This window comes from Crotalus tigris, unplaced genomic scaffold (assembly GCF_016545835.1).
Source record: "Crotalus tigris isolate CLP2741 ecotype Arizona unplaced genomic scaffold, ASM1654583v1 scf7180000017567.3851432, whole genome shotgun sequence".
NCBI classification, from domain to species: domain Eukaryota; kingdom Metazoa; phylum Chordata; class Lepidosauria; order Squamata; family Viperidae; genus Crotalus; species Crotalus tigris.
This window is the reverse complement of record NW_024096477.1, coordinates 3,284,422-3,306,469: the sequence shown is the minus strand read 5'-3', so window position 1 is coordinate 3,306,469 and position 22,048 is coordinate 3,284,422. Positions and strand designations below refer to the sequence as shown.

The 22,048-nt window shown below is 37.4% G+C and overlaps 1 protein-coding gene across 3 annotated transcripts in view; it reads right to left on the bottom strand.

Annotated features, from left to right (window-relative positions):
• The window catches only part of F13A1 (coagulation factor XIII A chain), a 122,500-nt gene that overhangs the window by 41,427 nt on the left and 59,025 nt on the right, over window positions 1-22,048 (bottom strand). For all 3 annotated transcript variants that reach the window (XM_039350681.1, XM_039350673.1, XM_039350686.1), the window contains exons 5-7: window positions 20,156-20,274; window positions 8,725-8,832; window positions 3,441-3,615 (exon numbers count right to left, since the gene is read on the bottom strand). In XM_039350681.1, coding sequence (XP_039206615.1) covers window positions 3,441-3,615; window positions 8,725-8,832; window positions 20,156-20,274 — 402 coding nt within the window. The remainder of the gene's footprint in view (window positions 1-3,440; window positions 3,616-8,724; window positions 8,833-20,155; window positions 20,275-22,048) is intronic.

The following is a 22,048-nucleotide window of genomic DNA, read 5'->3' as shown; positions in this document are numbered from 1 at the left end:
AGTTTCTCCTTAATTCCAGGTTGCTTCTCTCCTTGATTAGTTTCTCTCCATTGTTTCCTGTCTCGCCTTCTGGTGCTTTGGAAATTAAGTTGACCCTCTCTTCTTTGTGGCAGCCCCTCAAATACTGGAACACTGTTATCATGTCACCCCCTAGTCCTAGACTATGGAAGCAAATTGTTCCTCTCCTTATAACACCAGGTACCCTCCAAATTGGCCCTGCTTAAAGGAACTCCAGATTATGGAGTTGCTACAGGAAAAAAAAAACTATGGAAATTTTGCTCTGCGTAGCATAATAAGGTAGGTAGAACACAATACTTCTTTTCAGGGGGGAAAGCCAATGTATATGACCCATAGCCCATGCAGGTAGTTACATCTTTGTATTATTTTGTGAGTACTAGAGTACTAGATTTAATTTTGAGGAAAGTAATTAGTTAATATTTTAGCTAGCTTGCTATCTGGCCTTAATGAAGCCATTCTCTCCTAGATTTGTGTTTATAATATTTAATGAAATAAGTTTATAACTGAGTGAGGCACTGAACATGAATACCATGTTTCCTAGTAATACATAGTATGAAAAACAGATGGAGTGTTTTTATTTAATGATGGAATAAAAATAATTTTTGTCTGCATTTTGACATGAACTTTTGCAGTTCTCATTTCCTGAACAATAATTAATTGGAACACAAGAAGTACACAAAATCTGTATTTCTCCAGATTTTAAGATACTCAGGAGAATATACTAAAGTAATAATTGGAAGGGGGAGACATGGTATGAAGCTACAAGCAGGCCTTAACATGGAAAGAGGGCAGACTACTAGCTTGCTTCTATCCCTCACAGGCTGCAGTCTAACCTAGGAAGATTAGATGGCTGGCTCAGGAATTCTGGGAGTTGAAGTCCACAAGTCATAAAGGGTCCTGTTCTTCAGTGCCAAGTCAGCTCATGGTTTAAAAAAAAAAATCTATTTTCTAGGATTTACTATTTGAAGAAAATGCTATTCGGGCATCTTTTGCCAAGAACCAACTCTGTCTATGGATTGGAGAGTGGAAACATGATGTGGTTCGTGACCTGTAGAATTTCACCACTGATATATTTTCAGTTTTGAGTTTATGCTGTATTTGTGTTGCCAGGACAGTAAAAATGTACTGCTGGTATACTCTTCATCCTTCTGCCTATTGGCATATTGACTATCTAGGGGTTGTTGTTGTTGTTTTGGAAAGTTCCTTATCATGGAGTCTTCAATATTCATGTTGAATCAAATCTGCAGACTCAAAACATCTCAGAATTCAATGGCCCCTGATTTGTCCTAACTAGTATCTGACTTAGTTTTTTTGAAGATGAGGTTGATACTCTGTTCAGGTAAAGCTGATGCTTTGAAAGTACAGGAACTCTGGGCAGTTTCATTATCATGAACAGACCATTCCCTTGTCAGTGTTAGATTGACAATCAGTTCTTCCTGATAGATTATGTCTAATAAATAGAACTGAGGATTTGTTTAACACCTAGCTGTTGACATTACAAGCTTTGGAATAAGGTGCCAAGAGTATGCTGATGCCACCCACTCCAAGAAAGCAATTGTTGGATGTTGCATAATTCAATAACATGTTTAATCAGAGAGAACAAATAGAAATTTAAACCCAGACAAAACACATTAGTAAATCTAAATTAGATTTGGTGTTTAAGATTCAGCAGGGTTGGATGAAATTACCCTCCCCCTAAAAAAAAGATGGCCACAGTTTGGTGCCTCTTGATTCTAAACTCTTGCTGAATATGCAGATAAGTATAGGGCAGGGCTTTTCAACCAGTGGTACGGGTACCACCTGTGGTACATTGGCACCTGGCAGGTGGTACACAACCATCCTAAAAAAGTGATAGCGGGGGAGGGGAATGAGCTGAACCAGAGATGGCTGGAGCTGCAGGGCTGTCAGGGCTCAGCGGAAGCACCAGGATCAGTGCCAGGCTCCAGCTAGAGCTCGGCGCTGATCCTGGCGCTTCTGCTGAGCCCAGAAGCGCCGATCAGGTGGAATGTTGCAGCATCTCCAGGATCTTGTGATTTACATTCAGATGCTTGGCAACTGATTCATATTTATGATGGTCACAGTGTCCCAGGGTCATGTGAAGTGACCAAAACCTGCTGCAACTACCCAGCAGACAGGTGGAATAAAAAGCAAACACCCCCACCCCATCTCCATTGCCAATCCCCAACAGAAATGCTCACAACAATGAAAACCTCGGACAGGAGGAAGAGCGCCGCCGAGTGGGCAAGCAGGTATCTTGCTCGGCTGTGGCTTGGGGGGCACTTTTTTCAGTGCCATTGTAACTTCGAATAGTCATTAAGCGAACTGTTGTAAGTCGAGGACTACCTGTACTTTATCACTTTTTTCCTTTTTTGGGGGGGGTCATCAACTTTTTGACACCTTGCTAGGTGACCAGTGGTACTCGGCTATTGCCATATCCTAAAAGTGGTACAATGGGTGAAAAGGTTGAAAAGCCCTGGTATAGGGTGTCTGCACTGAAAGACCTTAACTTATGGTCAAATATTTGGTGGGCAAAATTTAATATTAATGTCTAATTTTTTTACTAACAATCAATTGGCAATCCATCAGTGCAATTTTAAAATTCTAGTTGGCTTAGGAGCTGACTATCTGTGGGAATACCAAGACTGTGAACACGTCTGGCCACCAAATCCTGCAGAAGATGCAATTGCACGTCAAAGGTACAGTTCTCTATCCTGTATGAGTGTTTCCTACATAATTCCTAGCTTATAAAATGCACTTCCTCTGTATTTAGGAAATTTGTAAATAAATATTTTTCTGCTGGATTTTTGTTTATTTTAAGGGGTTTTTATACTTTTTATATTTTGTATTTTAATCAAGGGTAAGCAGTTATTGATACGTATTTGAGCAGAGATCAATCCATTAATAAAGCATAAAATGTACTTATGTTGAAGAAACTTAGGAAACATGGGAAAATTTACTTCTTTGCCTGTTATATAGGAATGAAGAAATGTACAATAGAACAAGCTATTGGGTGAGAAGAAAAGTAGGAATAGGGCTGGTGTTTTATTTTGTTTTTAATTTCGGTTAATTCCAAACTTAGTGTGCACTACAATTCCATTAGTACAATGCATATTAAATAATTTCTTTAACAGATATAAGGAACTGTTAATCCCACTGAATGATGACTTTTATCATCCCTCATGATTGGCATACTTCTGAAGCTGCCAGAAGGTACAGTTCAATGACACCTAGAAGATGCCAGATCCTCAGCTCTATATAAACCTTAATTGTTATATTTTAAACAGAGATTAATTATACTCTTGGTACTACATACATATTAATAATATTAAATATCAAAAGGTGCTGGGGGAAATCTCATATTTAGAAAGGACATCATTGTATTAATAATATCATTCTTGTTGCACATTTAGTCTCCTACTTACAAGTGTTGAAAACGCCAGCAAAGACCCAGCACTGCCCATATCGCACTGGCTCCTTAGTACTATAATACTCCAATAGAATGTCTACACTTCCTGTCCAGGAAGATGGTGGCACTCCATATTCATAAAGGTTGTCCCAAGATCCATAAACTACACCTTTATCATCTTGAGCATTGATCTGAAGAATAAATAAATGAATAAATTGAGTCATTGTTGATGTTAATCTCCTATAGACCAAAGATATTTAACCTATGTCAATTATAAGTTACCGTAAAATGCCAGAGTGATGTTAGAATAATTATCTTAAGAAGACAAAGAAGGGACAAAGTTTAACATTTTGATGCAAATGGGATTCTATTATTACACAAGGAGAATTGGATTATTTTGATGTTGGAAGTAAGGACGTGTGTCTAGTAATGGTGAAAGAGATTGAACTGACCCAGTTAGGTGCTTTACAATTGAATCTGAAAGGAAACTTAGTTTTAAAACATATGTATTATGCAACTACAAGGCAGGCCACATTTTTCTGGAGAAATAAATAATGCCTACTCAACAAAACATTTTGCCTAATTGATTCTTATTAACTCTTAAAGGCAAATCTGTGTGAGAGTCTGACTGAGCAGATACTGCTGAGTTATCTTGGTTTGTAACGTAGCCAGAATTTGAGCCTGTGATTCCTGAGAACATGGGGAGAATCCTCAGAACTGTTAGTTCAGTTATTTATTCATAAGTTCTATTTGCCTGGTTTACTAAGATTTCCTGGGAAATGACAAGCAGTTGGATCCATAAAATAGTAAATTCAGAGATGAAGCAGTACTGTGTTCTCTCTTTAAAAAACAAACAAACCTATTGCTAGGTCCAATGACTCTGAATAATTTTTATCCAACTTCCAGCTTTTTCTTTGGGGGTCAGATCAAGGAGAAGCTTATTGGATTAAGGTTCCAGAATTCCGAAGAAGCAAATTGTTTGGAGCTGTTTCAGTCAAGTTGCAAGCTGGGACATAGTATGGACACTGTGTTTATCATATTTGTTGCTGAACTCTGGTGGAACTAGGAGTCATCCTGGTTCTTCTTGATTCTCACGATGGCTTTTGACACAATCAATGATAGCATCTTTCTGGACTAGCTACAGAATATGGGATCAGGAGTGTTGCAGTAGTTCTTCTCCTTTCCCCATGACTAATTCCAGTCAGTAATGATGGCTGACTAGAAGACCAGCCTGACACAATCTCCTAGTTGTGGGTGGTCTCAGGGCTTAACACTCTTGCCTTTCCTGTTAACATTTATATGAAATAGCTGGATGAGGTTGTCCATCAATATGGGGTCCAGTATGATTAGCACATTAAAAGTTCAGGAGTAACCTCAAGTGGTGGCACAGGTGTGTGCATTTGATGTGCATCGTTTGTCTTGGATATGGTATATTACTCCTCATGTGTATTTTAGTTATATGTATTGGATTGGATTTTGATTGAATAATACCCAGAGTCATTGTAGGTTTGGCAGCCTTATAAATCTAAAAAAAAATAGTAAATGTACCAAAGCCTTCATTTAATCTTGGAAGTTGTAATTGTGTAATAGGAAAAATCATATCCCATAGCATCTTTCCCCAGCCTGATACGTTGGACTTAACAATTCCCCAAATTCTCAACCAACATGATAAAAATTCTGCCACTGGGGATTTTGAGGTTTGGAGTCCCCATATACTTGAAAAGCAATGACTGGAAGGATAAACTATGCATAGATTATAAAACATTTTTTTCTGTCTGATATAATGCTTTAGAAAGAGCATGTAACAAATTCAGCTCTGTTATGTTTAAGACCACAAGCCATAATTCTACCTTCCAGGCTGTGCTGCCCATAGGGTCAAGGCATAACTGCCAGTGTAAATTCACCTGCATTTCTCTTGACACGCTTGAGTGCACAATATAAGGACATAAAATTTAAACAAACTTGGATGGGGATTTTCCTACATATAATTCCTACATTATACACTGAGGGGCTCCCTATCACTTCAAAATGGTTCTGCAATTCAGGCCCAAATCTATAATACTTCAAAAAACCAGATGTTTCTAGAAAAAGAGTATTTTACAACAAAAGAAAAAAGTGTCATCTAACTCATATTTGTTCCAATGTATTCCTTCACAATCTCATCAATTTCAGTCTGTTTTCCAATCTGAGTTAAAAAGAAATAACTAGGTCCATTGTGGGTTGCCCATCACGAAAACAAGATTTTGCTTGTCTAAGTTTGCTGGAGGTGAGGCTTCATGAAGTAACAGTTTTGATGACTAATGACAAAATGGATAGCTATTAGTGAGCTATGCATTTCCTCCCAGCAATTTGAACCAAATCAGTGGAGGTAATGCAGAAAAAGCTTCTTTACTTTCTATTGCTTTCTTCTTTGCTTGTAATTATGTTAATACTGAGCTGCTACATTCTTGTCAAATAAATCACGACTCTCATTGAAACGCTTTTGGCTGGATTAACTACTAGTTTCTAATTAGAAAATCGACGTCCTGTGAACCCTGAAGTTGGACGAGATAAGTATTTAGTAGGTCTAATGAGTTTAGGTAAAGACTCTTGGTTGTCTTGAAAAATAGGTCCACCTAGGATATGAACAAGGTGGCATTTTTATATTACAAATGTTTGTCATACACTCCAAAATCTCAATGTTGCTACCAAATCACAAATGTGGAAGATAAGAGGAAAGCTGGATTAAACCTTTAATCTTCTATACTTTTTTCAGACTAAAGTATGTTTGTGACACTATTTATGGACACCTGTAAAATACTTGCAGAAACTTTCAGTTCATTCTTACATAACAACAAGTATTACTATTGAGCATAACAAATAATAGCTTACCTCAGGGTGTTTGCAGAGTTCATGTTAATGGAGGTTGAAGATGGGGACCTCCTGATTATTAGCTACAATGCCATAGCATACTCAAGACTGTATAAAAATTCTATGACATGGGTCAGAGCTGGTCTTCCATACAAGGGATGAGGGTTAGGCCAATGTGATACTGGAAGGCAAAACTAAAACTGATGGTCTGGTTGGGGAAAGGTTAATAGTGGAAATCAATATACCACCATTCACATCCCACTGCAGTAAAATGGGAGTGCAATATGGAAATGGTCTTACTTATTTTAATAAAAACAGCAATGGGGAAAATTACAGTAGGGAATGTTTATACTTTTGCCTCTGAATCTGGGCAGTACAATCTTGAAGTGATTCAAGAGCCACAAAATGGAGAAGCTTAGGAAGCCCACAAACAATATGGTGTCCCACCTCCGTTTAATTCCAAGCTATTTTATCTGAAAGTCTTGAGGGATATCCTGAAAAATATTTCTAATTAGATAAATGAAATGATAGTGAACTGAGGCGACCCAATAATTCACCAGAATAGAGATTACAAGGATGATCAGATGCCAAGAAAGGGCAGGTTTCTCATGCCTTGAACAGTAGAAGAGATACCGTATTTTCCGGCATATAAGACGACTTTCTTTTTTTTTTTAAATTGAAATTTTTTATTTTTTAAAACATACAATCATTTATAAAAATACAATAAAATTTTAAAATAGAGAAAACCCCCCCTTACCCTCCCTCCTACCCCCACCCCCCCTCCCTTCACTTCCCAGAGCAGAATACAGGGTTAAAAAAAAAGAAAATTATAATAATTAAGAAAAAAGAAAAAAAAGAGAGAAAAAAAATATCATAATTAACCTTTAACTCCATAACCTATAAAACAATTCTCTATAATATTTGATATTCATTCATAAAATAAATAAAACTGCTTATTTAAAGGATCATACACAAGAAAGATATATTACTGTATGGGGAAGGTGGATAGATTATATTCAGAAAAAGTATGGAATTAAGACGACTTTCTAACCATGCAAATCTTCTCCAAAGTCGGGGGTCGTCTTATACACCGAGTCGTCTTATACGCCAGAAAATACGGTAATTTGTTAGCGCAGTCCTGAAAAGTTCATCCTTCTCTCTTTAGGAAATACTGTCTGCCTGCTACAATTATCATAGGTGAATATGAAATTCATTATATTTTCTTCTGTCATCCTGTCCAATGCCAACAAACTAAATTCAATACTAAAATGCAATACTGTACTAAATCATTTAATGATTGTTAAAATTAATATTAGTTATGGGATGACAAATTTGATGTGATGTAAAAAGTGTTAGCATATATAAAAGCAGGACATACATCTATTAAATAAACGAGGTTGTGTTCATGTTTAAATAACAGTGCCATGAACTGGAGCAATTATTTAGGTTGTAGATCATGGGAATAGAGAAGAGTTAACTTTCCTCACCACCAACCCAATGAAATTTTCTTCCCTAAGGTGTTGTTAGTTCATCCAGCCCAGACTAATAACAGAGGAATTTGCTTCAGAACTGAAACATCAGAGGAAAAGGTTAGCTCTCTCTTTCATGTTGGCACCTGACAGCGATAACAACTAAATATGGTTTGCTAAGAGATGGTTAATGTGGGGTTCATTTGGACCAGGGGTAGGCAACCTTGGCTCTTTTATGACTTGTGGACTTCAACTCCCAGAATTCCTGAGCCAGTGGTCATTCCAGGATGCCCCACAAAAAAGAAGATGAAGCAAGCCCAGCTTGGGTACACATGACGTGAACATGAGTAGCATTTTTGCTGTGAAAAAGAGGGAAAAGCCAGGAGTTCTACTTTGCTTCTGGACTAGTGAATTGGCAACCAGGTTTTCAATAAATTAGAGATAGTCCTTTCTCTACTTTCAATAAAGTAGAGATCTTCCTTGCTAGCTAAGTCATGAAACAGAACAAATTTACCCCACTCCTGCTATATATTTAAGTAGAGTAAGAAAGGAGAAGACTCCTGCGAGTCCCTTGGACTGCAAGGCATTCAAACCGGTCAGTCCTAGAGGAGATCAACCCCGACTGCTCTTTAGAAGGCCAGATCCTGAAGTTGAAACTCAAATACTTTGGCCACCTAATGAGAAGGAAGGACTCACTGGAGAAGGGCCTAATGCTGGGAAAGATTGAGGGCAACAGAAGAAGGGACGACAGAGAACGAGATGGCTGGATGGAGTCACTGAAGCAGTAGGTGTGAACTTAAATGGACTCCAAAAGATGGTAGAGGACAGGAAGACCTGGAGGAACGTTGTCCATGGGGTCGCGATGGGTCGGACACGGCTTCGCAATTAACAACAACAACAACAACAACAACAAAGAGTAAGAAAAAAATCGTAACTAGATTCCAAATATTGCGCAAAGTATATGCTTAGCTTACTACACACCATAGCAGAGCCAACTCGGCTGACTTTGATAGGATTCCCTCGTCCAGAAAGGTCCAGTTGAGCTCTGTCCATCAAGTATAGGCAAGCATCCAAAATATCTTCTTCAAACTAAATAAAAGGGAGGAAAAACAGAAATAGAGAATAGATTCAATACTTATTCTGCATAGCAAAATAAACAAAAACAGGACTTCAGCAATGTTCCATGTGGGAAATGCAATCTTTCTGTATAAGAATGCTATACTTGTAGTTTCAGCTGAATCAGTACAGAAAAAAAAAATACAGAATGTTATATCAAGTTTTGAAGGACATAGCATAGACATAGCATTGACATTTATAACATGGTTTAATGAGTAAGCAAGTGACAGGAATATTTTTACCATAGGTAATGATGAATCTGTTCCAAAATTGTTGCTGGAAAATTTAGATTGATTTCTGCTTGTTATCTCAATTATTTTATTTATTTATTTGTATCTTGACTTTATTATTTTTACAAATACCGTATCTCAAGGAAGGGAACACATCCAACACACCTTCCTCCTCTTATTTTCCTCACAACAACAACCACCCTATGAGATGAGTTGGGCTGAGAGAGAATGACTGGGCCAAAGTCCCCCAGCTGGCTTTCAGGCTAAGGCGGGACTGGAACTCATGTCTCCGCTTTCTAGCCTGATGCCTTAACCACTAGATCAAACTGGCTCTCTTGACTCAATTAACCATAGTTTAGGATATTATCTGAATCCTGAATCATTTTAAATATTTATAGTTTAAGCAAATCAGTTTTATAACCCATTATTTGAAGTTTAATAACAATAACAACAATAACAACAACAACAATAATAAAGTTGGAAGGGACCTTGGGGATCATCTAGTCCAACCCTCTGCTCAGGCAGGAAACCCTATACCATTTCAGACAAATGGCTGTCCAGTCTCTTCTTATACACTTCCAGTATTGGAGCATTCACAGCTTCTGGAGGCAGGCTGTTCCACTGATTAATTGTTCTAACTTTCAGAACATTTCTCCTTAGTTCTAGGTTGCTTCTCTCTTTGATTAGCTTCCATCCATTGCTTCTTGCCCTGTCTTCAGGTGCTTTGGAGAATAGCTTGACTCCCTCTTCTTTGTGGCAGCCCCTGAGATATTGGAACAGTGCTATAATGCCCTGGTCCTTCTCTTCTTTTTTTTTTTATTGAAAAATTTTTAAAAACTTTTACAAAGACAGAAAAAAAACAATAACAACAACAAAAATCAAACAAAACAATACAACCCTCCCCCAACCCCTCCCAAACCACCCCCTCCCTCCCCCCCCCAGAGCTTCCCAGAGCAGAATATAGGCTTAATAAAAAAAAAATTAACAAAATTATAAGATAATTAAAAATAAAATATATATAAAAAAAGAGTTGTAATCCTTAAAGAGAGAAAGTATTTAAAAAAGAAAAACAAAGAAAAAAAGGAAAAAGTAGAGTTTTTATACAAGTTATAAAAAAGCTAAATGATATTTTTTCAAATCCAGTTTAAATTGTATGAAATTTATCCATTTTTCCCATACAGCAAAAAATTTCTGTTGTGTTTGCTCTTTTAAGAACGCCGAAATCTTTGCCATTTCCGCCAAGTAAGATACTTTAAAAAACCACTCCTGCAAAGTAGGCAAAGATTCCTTCTTCCAGTATTGACCTACTAACAGCCTTGCGGCTGTAATCAAATTCAACATCAATATAACCTCCTTAGCATCACAATCAGTAACAATACCAAGCAAAAACAATTGTGGAGTAAATTTTACCCTCTTTCTAAAAATTCTCTGAATGTTCCACCATATCTTAATCCAAAAAGCTTTTATATTTTTACACGACCACCAAATACGATAATAAGTGGCATCCAAGCAGCCACATCTCCAACATTTAGGCTGTAAGTCAGGATACATGAAAGACATCTTTTGTGGATCAAGGTGCCATCTGTAAAACATTTTATAAAAATTCTCCCTTAAATTCTGGGCTTGTGTAAACTTAACATTTCTCACCCAGATAGTTTCCCAGGTATCCAGTAGAACTGGTTCACCAAAATTCTGCGCCCATTTAATCATACAGTCTTTAATTAATTCTGATTCTGAATCCAGTTCCACTAGCACCCCATAAATTCTCTTAATGTGAGTTTGTCTTTGATCCTTTATTTGCTTAAAAAGATTTTCATCTTCTCTAAGCAGGTCTAAATTACGGTCCATCTTCCATCTATCTACTAATTGTCTATATTGAAACCAAGAATAGGTAATATTTTCATGTGCTAGGTCTTCCAAAGATTTTAACTGCCAATTTTGACCATCCCATCTAAGTCCTTCTCTTCATTAAACTAGACATTCTTAATTCCAGCAACCGTTCCTTATATGTTTTAGCCTTCAGTCCCCTAAATCATCTTTGTTGTTCTTCTCTGTACTCTTTCTAGAATCTTAACATCTTTTTTACATTGTGGTGACCAAAACTGGAAGCAGTATTCCAAGTGTGGCCTTGTTCTGGAAAACCATAATGCACCAATGAGATTTGTTGAGTTCAGATAAAACTACATGTTTTGGCATTATTTATGGCTGGATTGCAAAAGAAGTAGACAATCCTGAAGATAATTGTGGCTCACCCACATTACGTTAAACTATGGTTGGACATAGCATGCAAAAACATCCATTGTCTGCCTCAACTCCATTCCAAAACCCTTTGCCATTTCCAGTTTGTTTCTCTGTTGATGTTATTAATATAAAGGCATGACTTTACCAAAGAATATTAGTAACTTAACTCTCTTTCATGAACAAATTAGAAAATAGATGAATTTCCACAGTACACTGATAATATTATTATAATATTAGTAAATATTATATCATCTCTCAAAAGTAACTAAGGGAAACAGTTCTGGATTTAGTTGACCTATGTTAAAATGTGGCCAGATTTGCATATCACACATAATGGTGCAGTTTGCATGGTAAATAAATGCAATTGTAAAGTTGTAAAAATTATATTTTAACTTTTAAAGCTAGGTTTCATACTGCACATGAACCTCAAAAGACTGAAAACTTCTTTAAACCATAAGTGCACATATAAATGAAGTCGATACACCCACGTTACACCTATACTCCGTGAGCTGCACTGGTTGCCTATTGGTCTCCGGGTCCAATTCAAGGTGTTGGTCATTACCTTTAAAGCCCTATATGGCTCAGGGCCAGGCTATTTGCGAGACCGCCTACTACCTCATAGTTTCCTACGTCCGGTTAGATCCCACAGGCTGGGCCTCCTTCGGGCCCCGTCGACCAAGCAGTGCCATTTGGCAGGGCCGCGGAGGAGGGCCTTCTCGGTGATGGTGCCCACGCTTTGGAATCAGCTCCCCCCGGAGATTAGGACCGCTCCCACCCTGTTGGTCTTCCGTAAGCTACTTAAGACCTGGCTTTTCCAGCAGGCCTGGGGTTTATAAAACCTTACCCCTGGATGATTGTTTTTGTATTGTTGTTTGTTATGTTTTATGTGTTTTTTATTGTTAGCCACCCAGAGTCCTTCGGGAGTGGGGCGGCTTATAAATTTTAAAAATAAAATAAATAAATAAGTCAGAATAGATTCTTATTTTATGTTTATCTTCTAGGGCAGTGGCCCCCAAACTTTTAGGCACCAGGGACCAGTTCTGTGGAGAGAGTTTTTTCCACGGACTGGAGGAGGCATGGTTTCGCATGCTGCTTGCATCCTGTGAATGGGGCTTCGCTTGTTTGCGCGTCCTGATTTCTGGCATGCAGTGGACCAGTGCTAGTCCACATACCGGGGGTTGGGGACCCTTGTTCTAGGTTTTCATGCTACACCATGTTACTAGAGATCAGAACAACATTCAAACACCAAGATTATTCATTTGGAACTCAGAATAGTTTATATGGTTGTCTTTTTTCACAATAAACCTGTTGAGGTAAGAGAGAACAACTGCTTAAAGTCACTCAGAGAATGGGGTGGTTGAACAGGGACTTGTGCAAGTCAGATATACTTTACAATATCATAGATACAAATCATTTTCATAAGAGTTGTATATTTAAGGTTGTTATTCTTGACTACGGATAATATAGCTTAAAGCAGGAGCAGCTGCAACAGCCAGAGGTGTCAGTATTTACCCAAAATATTAAAATAAAATCACATATTCCAGGTGAACTTTAATATTAAAATATACATAAGGTATACAGTGTATTGCAGAGGGCAGTAATACTTTCATTCTAAGATCATCTTTCAATCATGCCCTATATAGCTAATGGTAAGCTATTGCCCAGCAAGTCTTGCAGACACCAGCCATAGCAAGTGTTCTTAAACTATCATCTTTGAAAATGAACGCTGAAAAAAGACTTTAATTCTGGGGGCCAATGACAACAACGACAAGAATAAATAGGGGGCAGAAGTGCCTAAATGGAACAGAATTCATTATGGAAGAGCCTGCCCTATGGTACAGTTCAATTTGCTCAGAAGAAATTGCATAGCAACCAAAAAATGACATTGTCTGTTGGTAGACAATCACAGAGATGGCAGTAAAGGCACATGACTTCAATTACAAGCTGTTCTAGATAGTGATAAACAAATGAGGTAGTTATATTTCCCTTACAGGCTGAATCCTAACAATTTTTGAAGTTTTCCTTTATGGACAGAAATTTATTCTCTTCTTTCTTTAAAAATGCTAACTGTCTGAAAATAGCAACAACATATAATAGATCAAATCTGTAATTTGTTATGGTATAACACACTTGTATATGGTATAATATCCATACAGGCTGTTTAATACACTTGCACCAGGTAGGACAGGATGCATTTATAATTTGGTCATTTCTTTGGCTATGTCATCCATAGATTTCTTATTTCTTATTTTTCTTTTTCTTTTGGTACAGAGCAGAATATCATCACTAAATAATGAGTTATAACCTCATAATATAAAGCTTAGTCCCAAAGGAGATGCTCCAAGAAATATCTTCAAAAAGCTGAATGTTTACCCTCAAGGCTCACTCACATGTCTCAATAGTGTACCCTTGTAAATCCTGGAATAAGAATACTCACTGAAAATCATAGTTTAGAGAGGGTGGACAGTAGTATTCATACTAATGGTATTTTCAGTATTGAACATACAAATCCATTTTAAATGTCAAAATCAAAGAAATAACACCATTTGCCTACTAAAGCAATATATATAATTCCATATAACTTTAATGATAAATTCTTTTATTATGCATGAGTATTCATAGACAAGGGATTGTTCCATCAGATGCATTTTTTTATTATTATTTTCAGAGCTGTGGCTGTTCTTAAGTTTGATTGTGTAAGTTCTAGTCATCACATCAATTATGTAAGTTTAATCAATAAACATGGATTTGATGCCCAGATATTGCCAAGTGTGTTTTATAATGCATTAATCTTCTTACATTATCAACTTAGTTGGACCACATAAACAGAAGAGAATATCAGTTAGAGCAGGGGTGTCAAACTCAATTTCTTTGAGGGCTGCATCAGCATTGCAGTTGCCCTCAGGGGCTGGGTGGGTGTGGCCAGGGTGGGTGCAGCCTACTGGGTGGGCATCGCCAGCTCTACATCGTTTGCGTCAAGGGTGCCTGTGGGAGCCTGGGCAGGAGTGCGACAGATCTGAGGGTCTCTGGCAGAAGAGGGTGGGACCGGGGCAAGAGCCAAGGAATGGTCCATTTCTTCATTCCTCACAAAGGGTGACACTTCCCCAGTATGCACCCAGGGGGCGGGGCCAACGCAGCAGGGGCTGGTTCGTTGCTGTTTCTAGACGGCCTTGTGAGCTAAGACTGAATGCGTTTCAGCATAGATGGCCATCACAAAATTGTACATTGGCTCCCGGCCGGTCTGGGCCAGGGCCAAGGCAGCAGGGGCCGTTCCCTCACTGTTTCCAGGATGGCTTTGCGGGCCACATGAAACCACTTCAGGGCTGCATCCGGCCCCCAGGCCTTGTGTTTGACAGGTCTGAGTTAGAGTATTCTCCTTTAGAAACCAGTGATCCATCAAGATGACACCAATATCTGTCAGTATCTTGTTTGCAGGTTGCACTGTGTCTTTAAACACTATGAAGAATTTACAGCTCCCTATGAGCAGGCCTATTCTAATCCTAAATTCTGCCTCTTGCAGTACATCTGTAGTGTTTATTGAAAGGTAACAACTAAGATGATATGGTAGTGTCATTGTCCAAGATAATTTCTGAACCATATCTCAATCATCAAAATATTTAGTTTATAATTAAAGCAGCTAATTGTGGAAAACATATTTCTTTCCAGAAGCTCGAAAATATATTATTCCAGTTTCTCCTTGTTTTCTTTTATCATCTACTTTTAGTAGCAGACCTACACTTCCTTGACTTTTTTGCTTCTAACAAGTCAAAGAAGCTCTGTTGGTTCTTTTTTTAAAACCATCCATTTCAGTCTGATGTGATTGGGTTTAGCTGATCTTTCCTTGAAGGTTTGGGTGACTGCATCTGTTTTCATCTCTTATATTTGTCCCTTTCAGTCTCTGCTTATTAGAAAGCACTTTGTGCAGCCTTACTGATTTTCTGATATCCCCATTTTTTCCCCTTTCTGATTGACCTTGAAGAAGATCTTGAAAACGGCTTTGTTGATCTTGAAGAATCAGATTCAGCTGGTACTTGGATGTGAAATGCCAAAGTTGTAGACTAGACTAGGAATTTGGGGAAAAGCCATATTTTCCCCAAGTTAATTACATGGGCATATCTAATTTTTTAATGTTATATTCAGTTCTGGATGAAAAAGCTAAATAACCTTATGGTCATTAACACTGACATGTTAAATCATAATTAATACTGACCTTTCTATCAGTGTTAAATTTCTATTTTTCTATTTTCAGTGGTCTAAGTTATCTAAACATTAGAGTGTTAAGAATTTTTAATCAACACTGTACAAATACCACTGTATAAAAATAACACATTGAGTACATTTCAGAACAATATATTATATGAATATATTAAAAATGAAAAAAAAACCTATGTAGACAACAGAGTCAAGTTTGACTTGATAAAGGCTTTATCTTTATCATTTTTTCTTTTCTTGGTGTAATGCAGTGTTTCCCAAACTTGACAATTTTAAGGCACGTGGACTTCAACTCCCAGAATTCCACAGCATTGCTGGCTGTGGAATTCTGGGAGTTAAAGTCCACATGCCTTAAAATTGTCAAGTTTGGGAAACACTGGTGTAATGGTATGCCTAGAGCCAGGGAGAGATTTACATTCTAACCATCTGAATGTTTCTCCTATATCAGCCAAGATAATGGCTTCCTTACTAGTCCACATAGGAGGCATGAGGAAGAGACTGAAGGAGCCACTACCTTAGGAGTCTGGGAATTAAATTATTTTTCAAGGTAAAATCTTTTCCTAAGATTGTCGTCATGCCCTATCTTCTTTCAATCAGCCTTCAAAGTCCTGGAAGAATCTTGCTTTTAAAGAGGTGAAGTGGAGAACTTTATAGTTGGGCTAGTTTGTAATGCTTAGCTCCCAAACATTTGTTGTAGCATTCCAATACAACATATGACTATACTGGACTACTGGAGGAACTTGCCTGCTTAATAGAAAGTAGCTTCTGAAGTTGTTGTCCATGGTGTTATTCAGTCCTGGGTCTGCTTCTACTGTTTCATTTGGACCATTAACCTTAGGAGTCTTTGACTGGATGACAGTGATTACTCTTTAGTTTTCAGTAACACTTACACCATGTTAAGAAAGAATCTGATGGAATTGAAAAGGTTCTGCATTGTACACACCCTGTCACCAGTTAGTGAAAGAAAATGAGCAGAGGGAAGTTAACAACCAGGTACAAGAAGCTGAGATCAAGCCAATAATCAGGATTGAAAAAAAATCAGTAATTGGAGTAATCAGAGCTGAAGAACAGGACTGATATGAGTTTTAAAAAAACACATTAAAAAGATATTCAAAATAGAACTGGAGATCCAAAATACAAATTACATTTCATTTTCACAGCTCTTGGTATCAAATTCCAAAGTGACAATATCACTTTTCCCCAATACTTCTGCCAATATTCACTGTCAACCAATTCTTCCCTAATGGTCACATTTCGAGAGGACAATAGTTCTTCTTGACCCTTCTTCCACCTTCTGAGAGATAGACTTGACAGCAAGACAAATCAAAACATTTATTGGATGTTCCATTTTTAGTTGAATTAGACCTCTAGCAGATGTCAAAGTAGTTGGGGGAAAAAATTACTGCTGTAGCGTGCTTGTATAAATGTTTCATCATTTGTTCCAGGATAATGCTTTCTAGTCAGCCTCTGCAATATCATTAATATTTCTTCCTTTTCTTGTTGTTTTACTCAAAAATTTCAACAGGTTTTTCATCGTCAGAATTGTGGATTTGTTTGCACATGTATGCACTGTTTTCCATTTAATGCTAATTTCCTTCTTTTTCTGTCTGGACTATTTTTTTTTTAAAATGTATTAATGGCTATTTTTCATTATTTTATCATTAAGCCTAATGGTAAATTGGAGGTCTAAAAGCTAGACATTTAACATTATCTAAATCTATCTAATAAGCCTTGTGGAAAAGATATACCTCAAGAGAGCTTATAGAGGGTGTCAAATTCTAGAAAGACAGAAGAAGATGTAAGTAAGATGCTAGCACTATTTTATGGATTTGATGATCTTTGCAAGGAGCAGTTGGCTGCAGCAATTGACAGATTTGATCTCTAATGGCCTCTTTCGCTATTTGAAATGTCCCTAATGTGCAGATGATTTAAAATATGCCTTACGCTAGATCAGGGGTAGGCAGCCTTGGCTCTTTTATGACTCGTGGACTTCAGCTCCCAGGAATTCTGGGAGCTGAAGTCCACGAGTCATAAAAGAGCCAAGGTTGCCTACCCCTGTGCTAGAGTCTGTTAAATCTGATCAAGCTTGCCAAGTAGTCCATTTTCATGGTGATGAAATAAATGTTATCTCTCATTAATAAAAACATAGGAGCCCAAATTTGTTATCTTGGGTGATGGAATGGACCAAACAGAGGTGTTATGCCAAAGTGGAATATCTACATTTTGTTGGAATGAATCAATCAATAAATGAATGAATTTATGCATTATTATGGGGGGGGTCAGTCAGCAAAATACAGTTGGCCTTAATGAGGACAAATGTTATTTGGGTCAGTTCCTAAAAGCTGACTGAATATGGAGTAGCAGAAAAAAGGGTGCTGTATCCAGATGAGAAATCTTTTCTTGACCCTTTTCACTTTAGCCATTTTGCCAATGATTTGCATCGAGGAACTTGGCAGAGAGTCTTCCTTCTCAATACTTTTTGACCTTCCCATGGCTTTTATGTAACAAATAATTTAATCCTGTTAGCCTGGTTGAACAGCTTGCAGGGGTTAGATCTGTCTACTGAGTGATTCCATTTTCTAACCAGAATGAAGTGAATGGGTCATCACTGGTAATTCTAGCTTGGCCCTCTGGCAGTTGACGTATGGTATTCCGCAAGGCTTTTATCACAGAGACTGCTATCCTCTATAATCTATAGAAGCTGCTGACAGAAATCATGGAGAGCTTTGCTGATGGGCATCATAAATAAGCCAATGCTGTTTCCCTCAAGTTCTATATTTCATTAGCTAAGCATCAAAGACCAATTTTCTTATTTCTAAACCAGTGTACTGAGACTGCGATTAAATGAATGAGCTGAAATATAATCTAAACAAGGTGGAAATAAAGCTGATAAGAAGACCTAGTACTATACAGAGCAGGTCATCCTGCCTTTGACAGATGAGTCAATAAACCTTATGTCTGCTCCAAGAATTGAGAGATACTACTGGAACCTGCTTTATGCTTAGAAAAACAGTTATACTACACATATGAAAGCCAGAGGCAAGAAATCTTTCCGTGTTTTGACCCTGTATCCAGAATCTTGAGAATGATCATACTGTGCTTTACACAGGATTGACTTGAAGATGATGACAAGAAGATGATATAGACAGAAGGCTAATAGCTAACACATTTAATCACTTCTACCCTGCACTTTTTGGAAATTCTGGGATGGGATCCAGTTTCTATGGATATTGTTCCACTTAGGGTACCAACAAAATTAGGAATTGAATATGCCAGAAATTGATTATTTCTTTGATTCTGAACTCTTCTCAATTAAGACCATAAAGGAGATAACAAGGTTAAAACTGAAGTTCAGTCACAATGATGAAGTGCTGTTTAGAGACCAAATTATTATCAGCTTATCCTATTTGGAAAGGATCACCACTATAGCCTGAATCTGCTGGTCTAACTGTTTTTATAGATGTCCTCCCTATCTAGTTATCTTCCAAAGAGCTTTTCTTCTTTCACTGCTGATAGTTACCCATTAATCTGAAAATTAGAATAGAACAGTAGATTGCGGAAACCTAGTCTGAACAATTTGGGACCCATTGCATGTTTTATTCAGTTAGAAAATCATGCCAAGTTGCTTCTTCAAAAGAGGTTGAAACTGCTGAATACCTATTATAATTACCGTACATGTTTATTTATGTATTAGATACATAAAAGAGTTCAACACTTTCTCTTCCTTTCTTTCTCAAGATGAACTCTGTGAGATAGATTGGGCTGAGAATAAATAACTTGTCCAAAGTCGCCTAATGAGGTTCTGTAATTGAATATAGACTAAGTGTTCTTACTTGTTATCCAGCACTTTCACCACTACTCCACACTGGGTGTCCAAGTTTGAGTTGTCGACCATGATTGCTTTTGATGAGAAACAGGTAAGAAACATGTGTTCCACTGCTATTTATATTGTGATGAGTTTTTTTTTTAAAAAAAAACTTTAAAAGAAAATGAGAACCTGCTTTTCAATTAATATATCTCATACATTTCCTGAATTTATATTTGTCATATTCATGTACCTCACAGATAAACCAGAAGAAAAATCTGTGATGAAATCCATATATGAAGGCGGTGGTAGTTGTTTTTCGAATAACATGGTGTGATGGTTAAGTTTAAGACTTAAAAACCAGGGGAAAAAACCTGGGTTTTAGTCCACTCTTAGTTGGATCATCGTCAGCTCGGCTCATTGGCTGATCTGGGGCCAGACACTCAGTTCAACCTATTTCACAGTGGTGTTATTGTTGTAGGGAGGAGGAAATGGAAAGAGGAAATGTTGTGCATGCAACGTTTAATTGTTAGAACAAAAGGTGAGATATAAATCTAACATAAACACACATATATACATCATCTGGATTGAAGTGTCCCAGACTGAGATACAGGGTCAGTCCTTTCAAACTTTTAATTCCTTTGATTAATTCTGTTATGTGTTACAGGGCAGTCAGCCATACACCCTTACTCATTTGCCTATGTGTATTTGATTAAGCAGGAGGGAATCAATCTGTTTGCTAGTGCAGAATTTAGGAGTGCAGCATTTAGTAGAAAAGCTATTGTTCATTTATTTCAAATGGATTTACCTGACCATAGTTCCAGCTCCTCGATCTTATATTGTCAGGGTCCCCATAGAAAATAACCCCAAGGTCATTCAGGACATACTCTTCCCTTTCTTCTTCTTCATCCATATACACTGCATCCTCTGCATCAGAATTTTTGTTTATAAAAACAGGTTAATACATGTATTTTTCTAGGAGTAAATATCAGAATTTAATTCAGCTGAATGATATAAGAAAAGGCAGCCTTTTGTTCATCTATCACAACACATAATATATTTCGTCTTCACATCATTCTCTGAAACTGGAAATGAAGCATGCTCCAAATTAGAAAGAAAAAAAGAAAAAAAGAAGGATCACAACTCTCAACTATTTTGAGCAAGATCTGTAAAGCGTGATTAAATTGTCACCTCTTATCAGGCACTTTATGATTCTGTGTTATTAAGCTGAAATGTCTGAGAGCTGTGAAAGCATTAAGCACCCACACCACAGATCAAAGAATTACTCTGAAACTTCGTAACTGTAATTGTGAGCAATTCCACATCAGAAGATTTAAAGGATTAACCTGTGTAGGAAGAGTGGCACATTGTGACGGGCATGAACATGGTCCCTTTTTATACAGAATATAAACTTTTAAATAGCCACTTGGTTCATGTGATGATTGAGACACAAGGAGGAACATTTTATGATAGACAGTTCTTTCTGGTTTAGGCTGGAGATGCTGGAGAACCCCACTAGAGCTGAATTTTTAATGAATTAACCCAATTCACATTACCTAAATTACATTTTTGGATTTTGTGGGGAATATCTTAGCTCAAAAAATCTATATAAAAATATTAAGGAAAGGACTCTACATTAAGTAAATGATTGCTAGAACCTGCCTGATCAGCAGATCCAAAATTTCTGGTTTTGACATTTCGGAATATCATGAGCTAGACATGAAGCATGTCTACAAACGAAGTGCTGACCAGTAATTCCATCAGGTTTGGCCAAAAACAGCATATGTCCTTCTGAGAATATTAAAAAATATTGGCCTGAATACATTCCAAAATCAGGCATCTTAGGTTTCATTTGAAAAAGTGATAATACACAGATCATTCCCACATATCAGTTGGTTGTTTTTTTTTTAAACGATGGGTGCTTAAATATATAAAGCAAGGCAGTCTTTCAAAGAATGGCAGGATACATATACAAATAAAAATATATTGGCAATCCATTACATGGTTGAATGGAAATTCCAGCACAGTCCTGAGGAAACTGTCACTTGTTACAGGTACATCACAGCGATGGAGGGAAATGTTAAACTTTCCCTCCGCAATGCTCTTTCTATCCTTGTCTTCTTTTTACTTGAAAAGTTTAGATGTGATGCATTGGGAATCATAATCTGTTTGCTCTTGTCAAAAGAAGGATTCAATAAGGCCAGGAGATTGTGGCCTGTGTCTCTGATTATCTTTTTTCTCATTAATTATATTATATTTACCTGAAAGGAAGATTAGAGTTTCCTCAATAACGTCTACTCCAGTATGATGAATAGAGGCACCTCTCAGGTGGGGAAAATGTCTTAAATTCAGATTGTGAGGTTATCTTCCTTTTAGGTAATATTCTATTTACAGTATATTTCATTTCTACATCCATCTATTTAAATGCAAACTTACTCAATCTGGCATCCTCTAACACAGTGGTTCTCAACCTGTGGGTCGGGACCCCATTTGGGGTCGAACGACCATTTCACGGGAGTCGCCAAACAATGTAGTCTGCCATTTTTTCCCCTTTTCCTTAGCTGTGCTACTCCCTTTTATTCTATTGGCTTTTGAAAGCCAATCGAATAGACTCTCTTGAATAGAGTCTAATTCTATTGGCTTTCAAAAGCCAATAGGAATTGTCCAGGCTGTCTCTGCCCTGCTGAGCCCACCAAAAGTC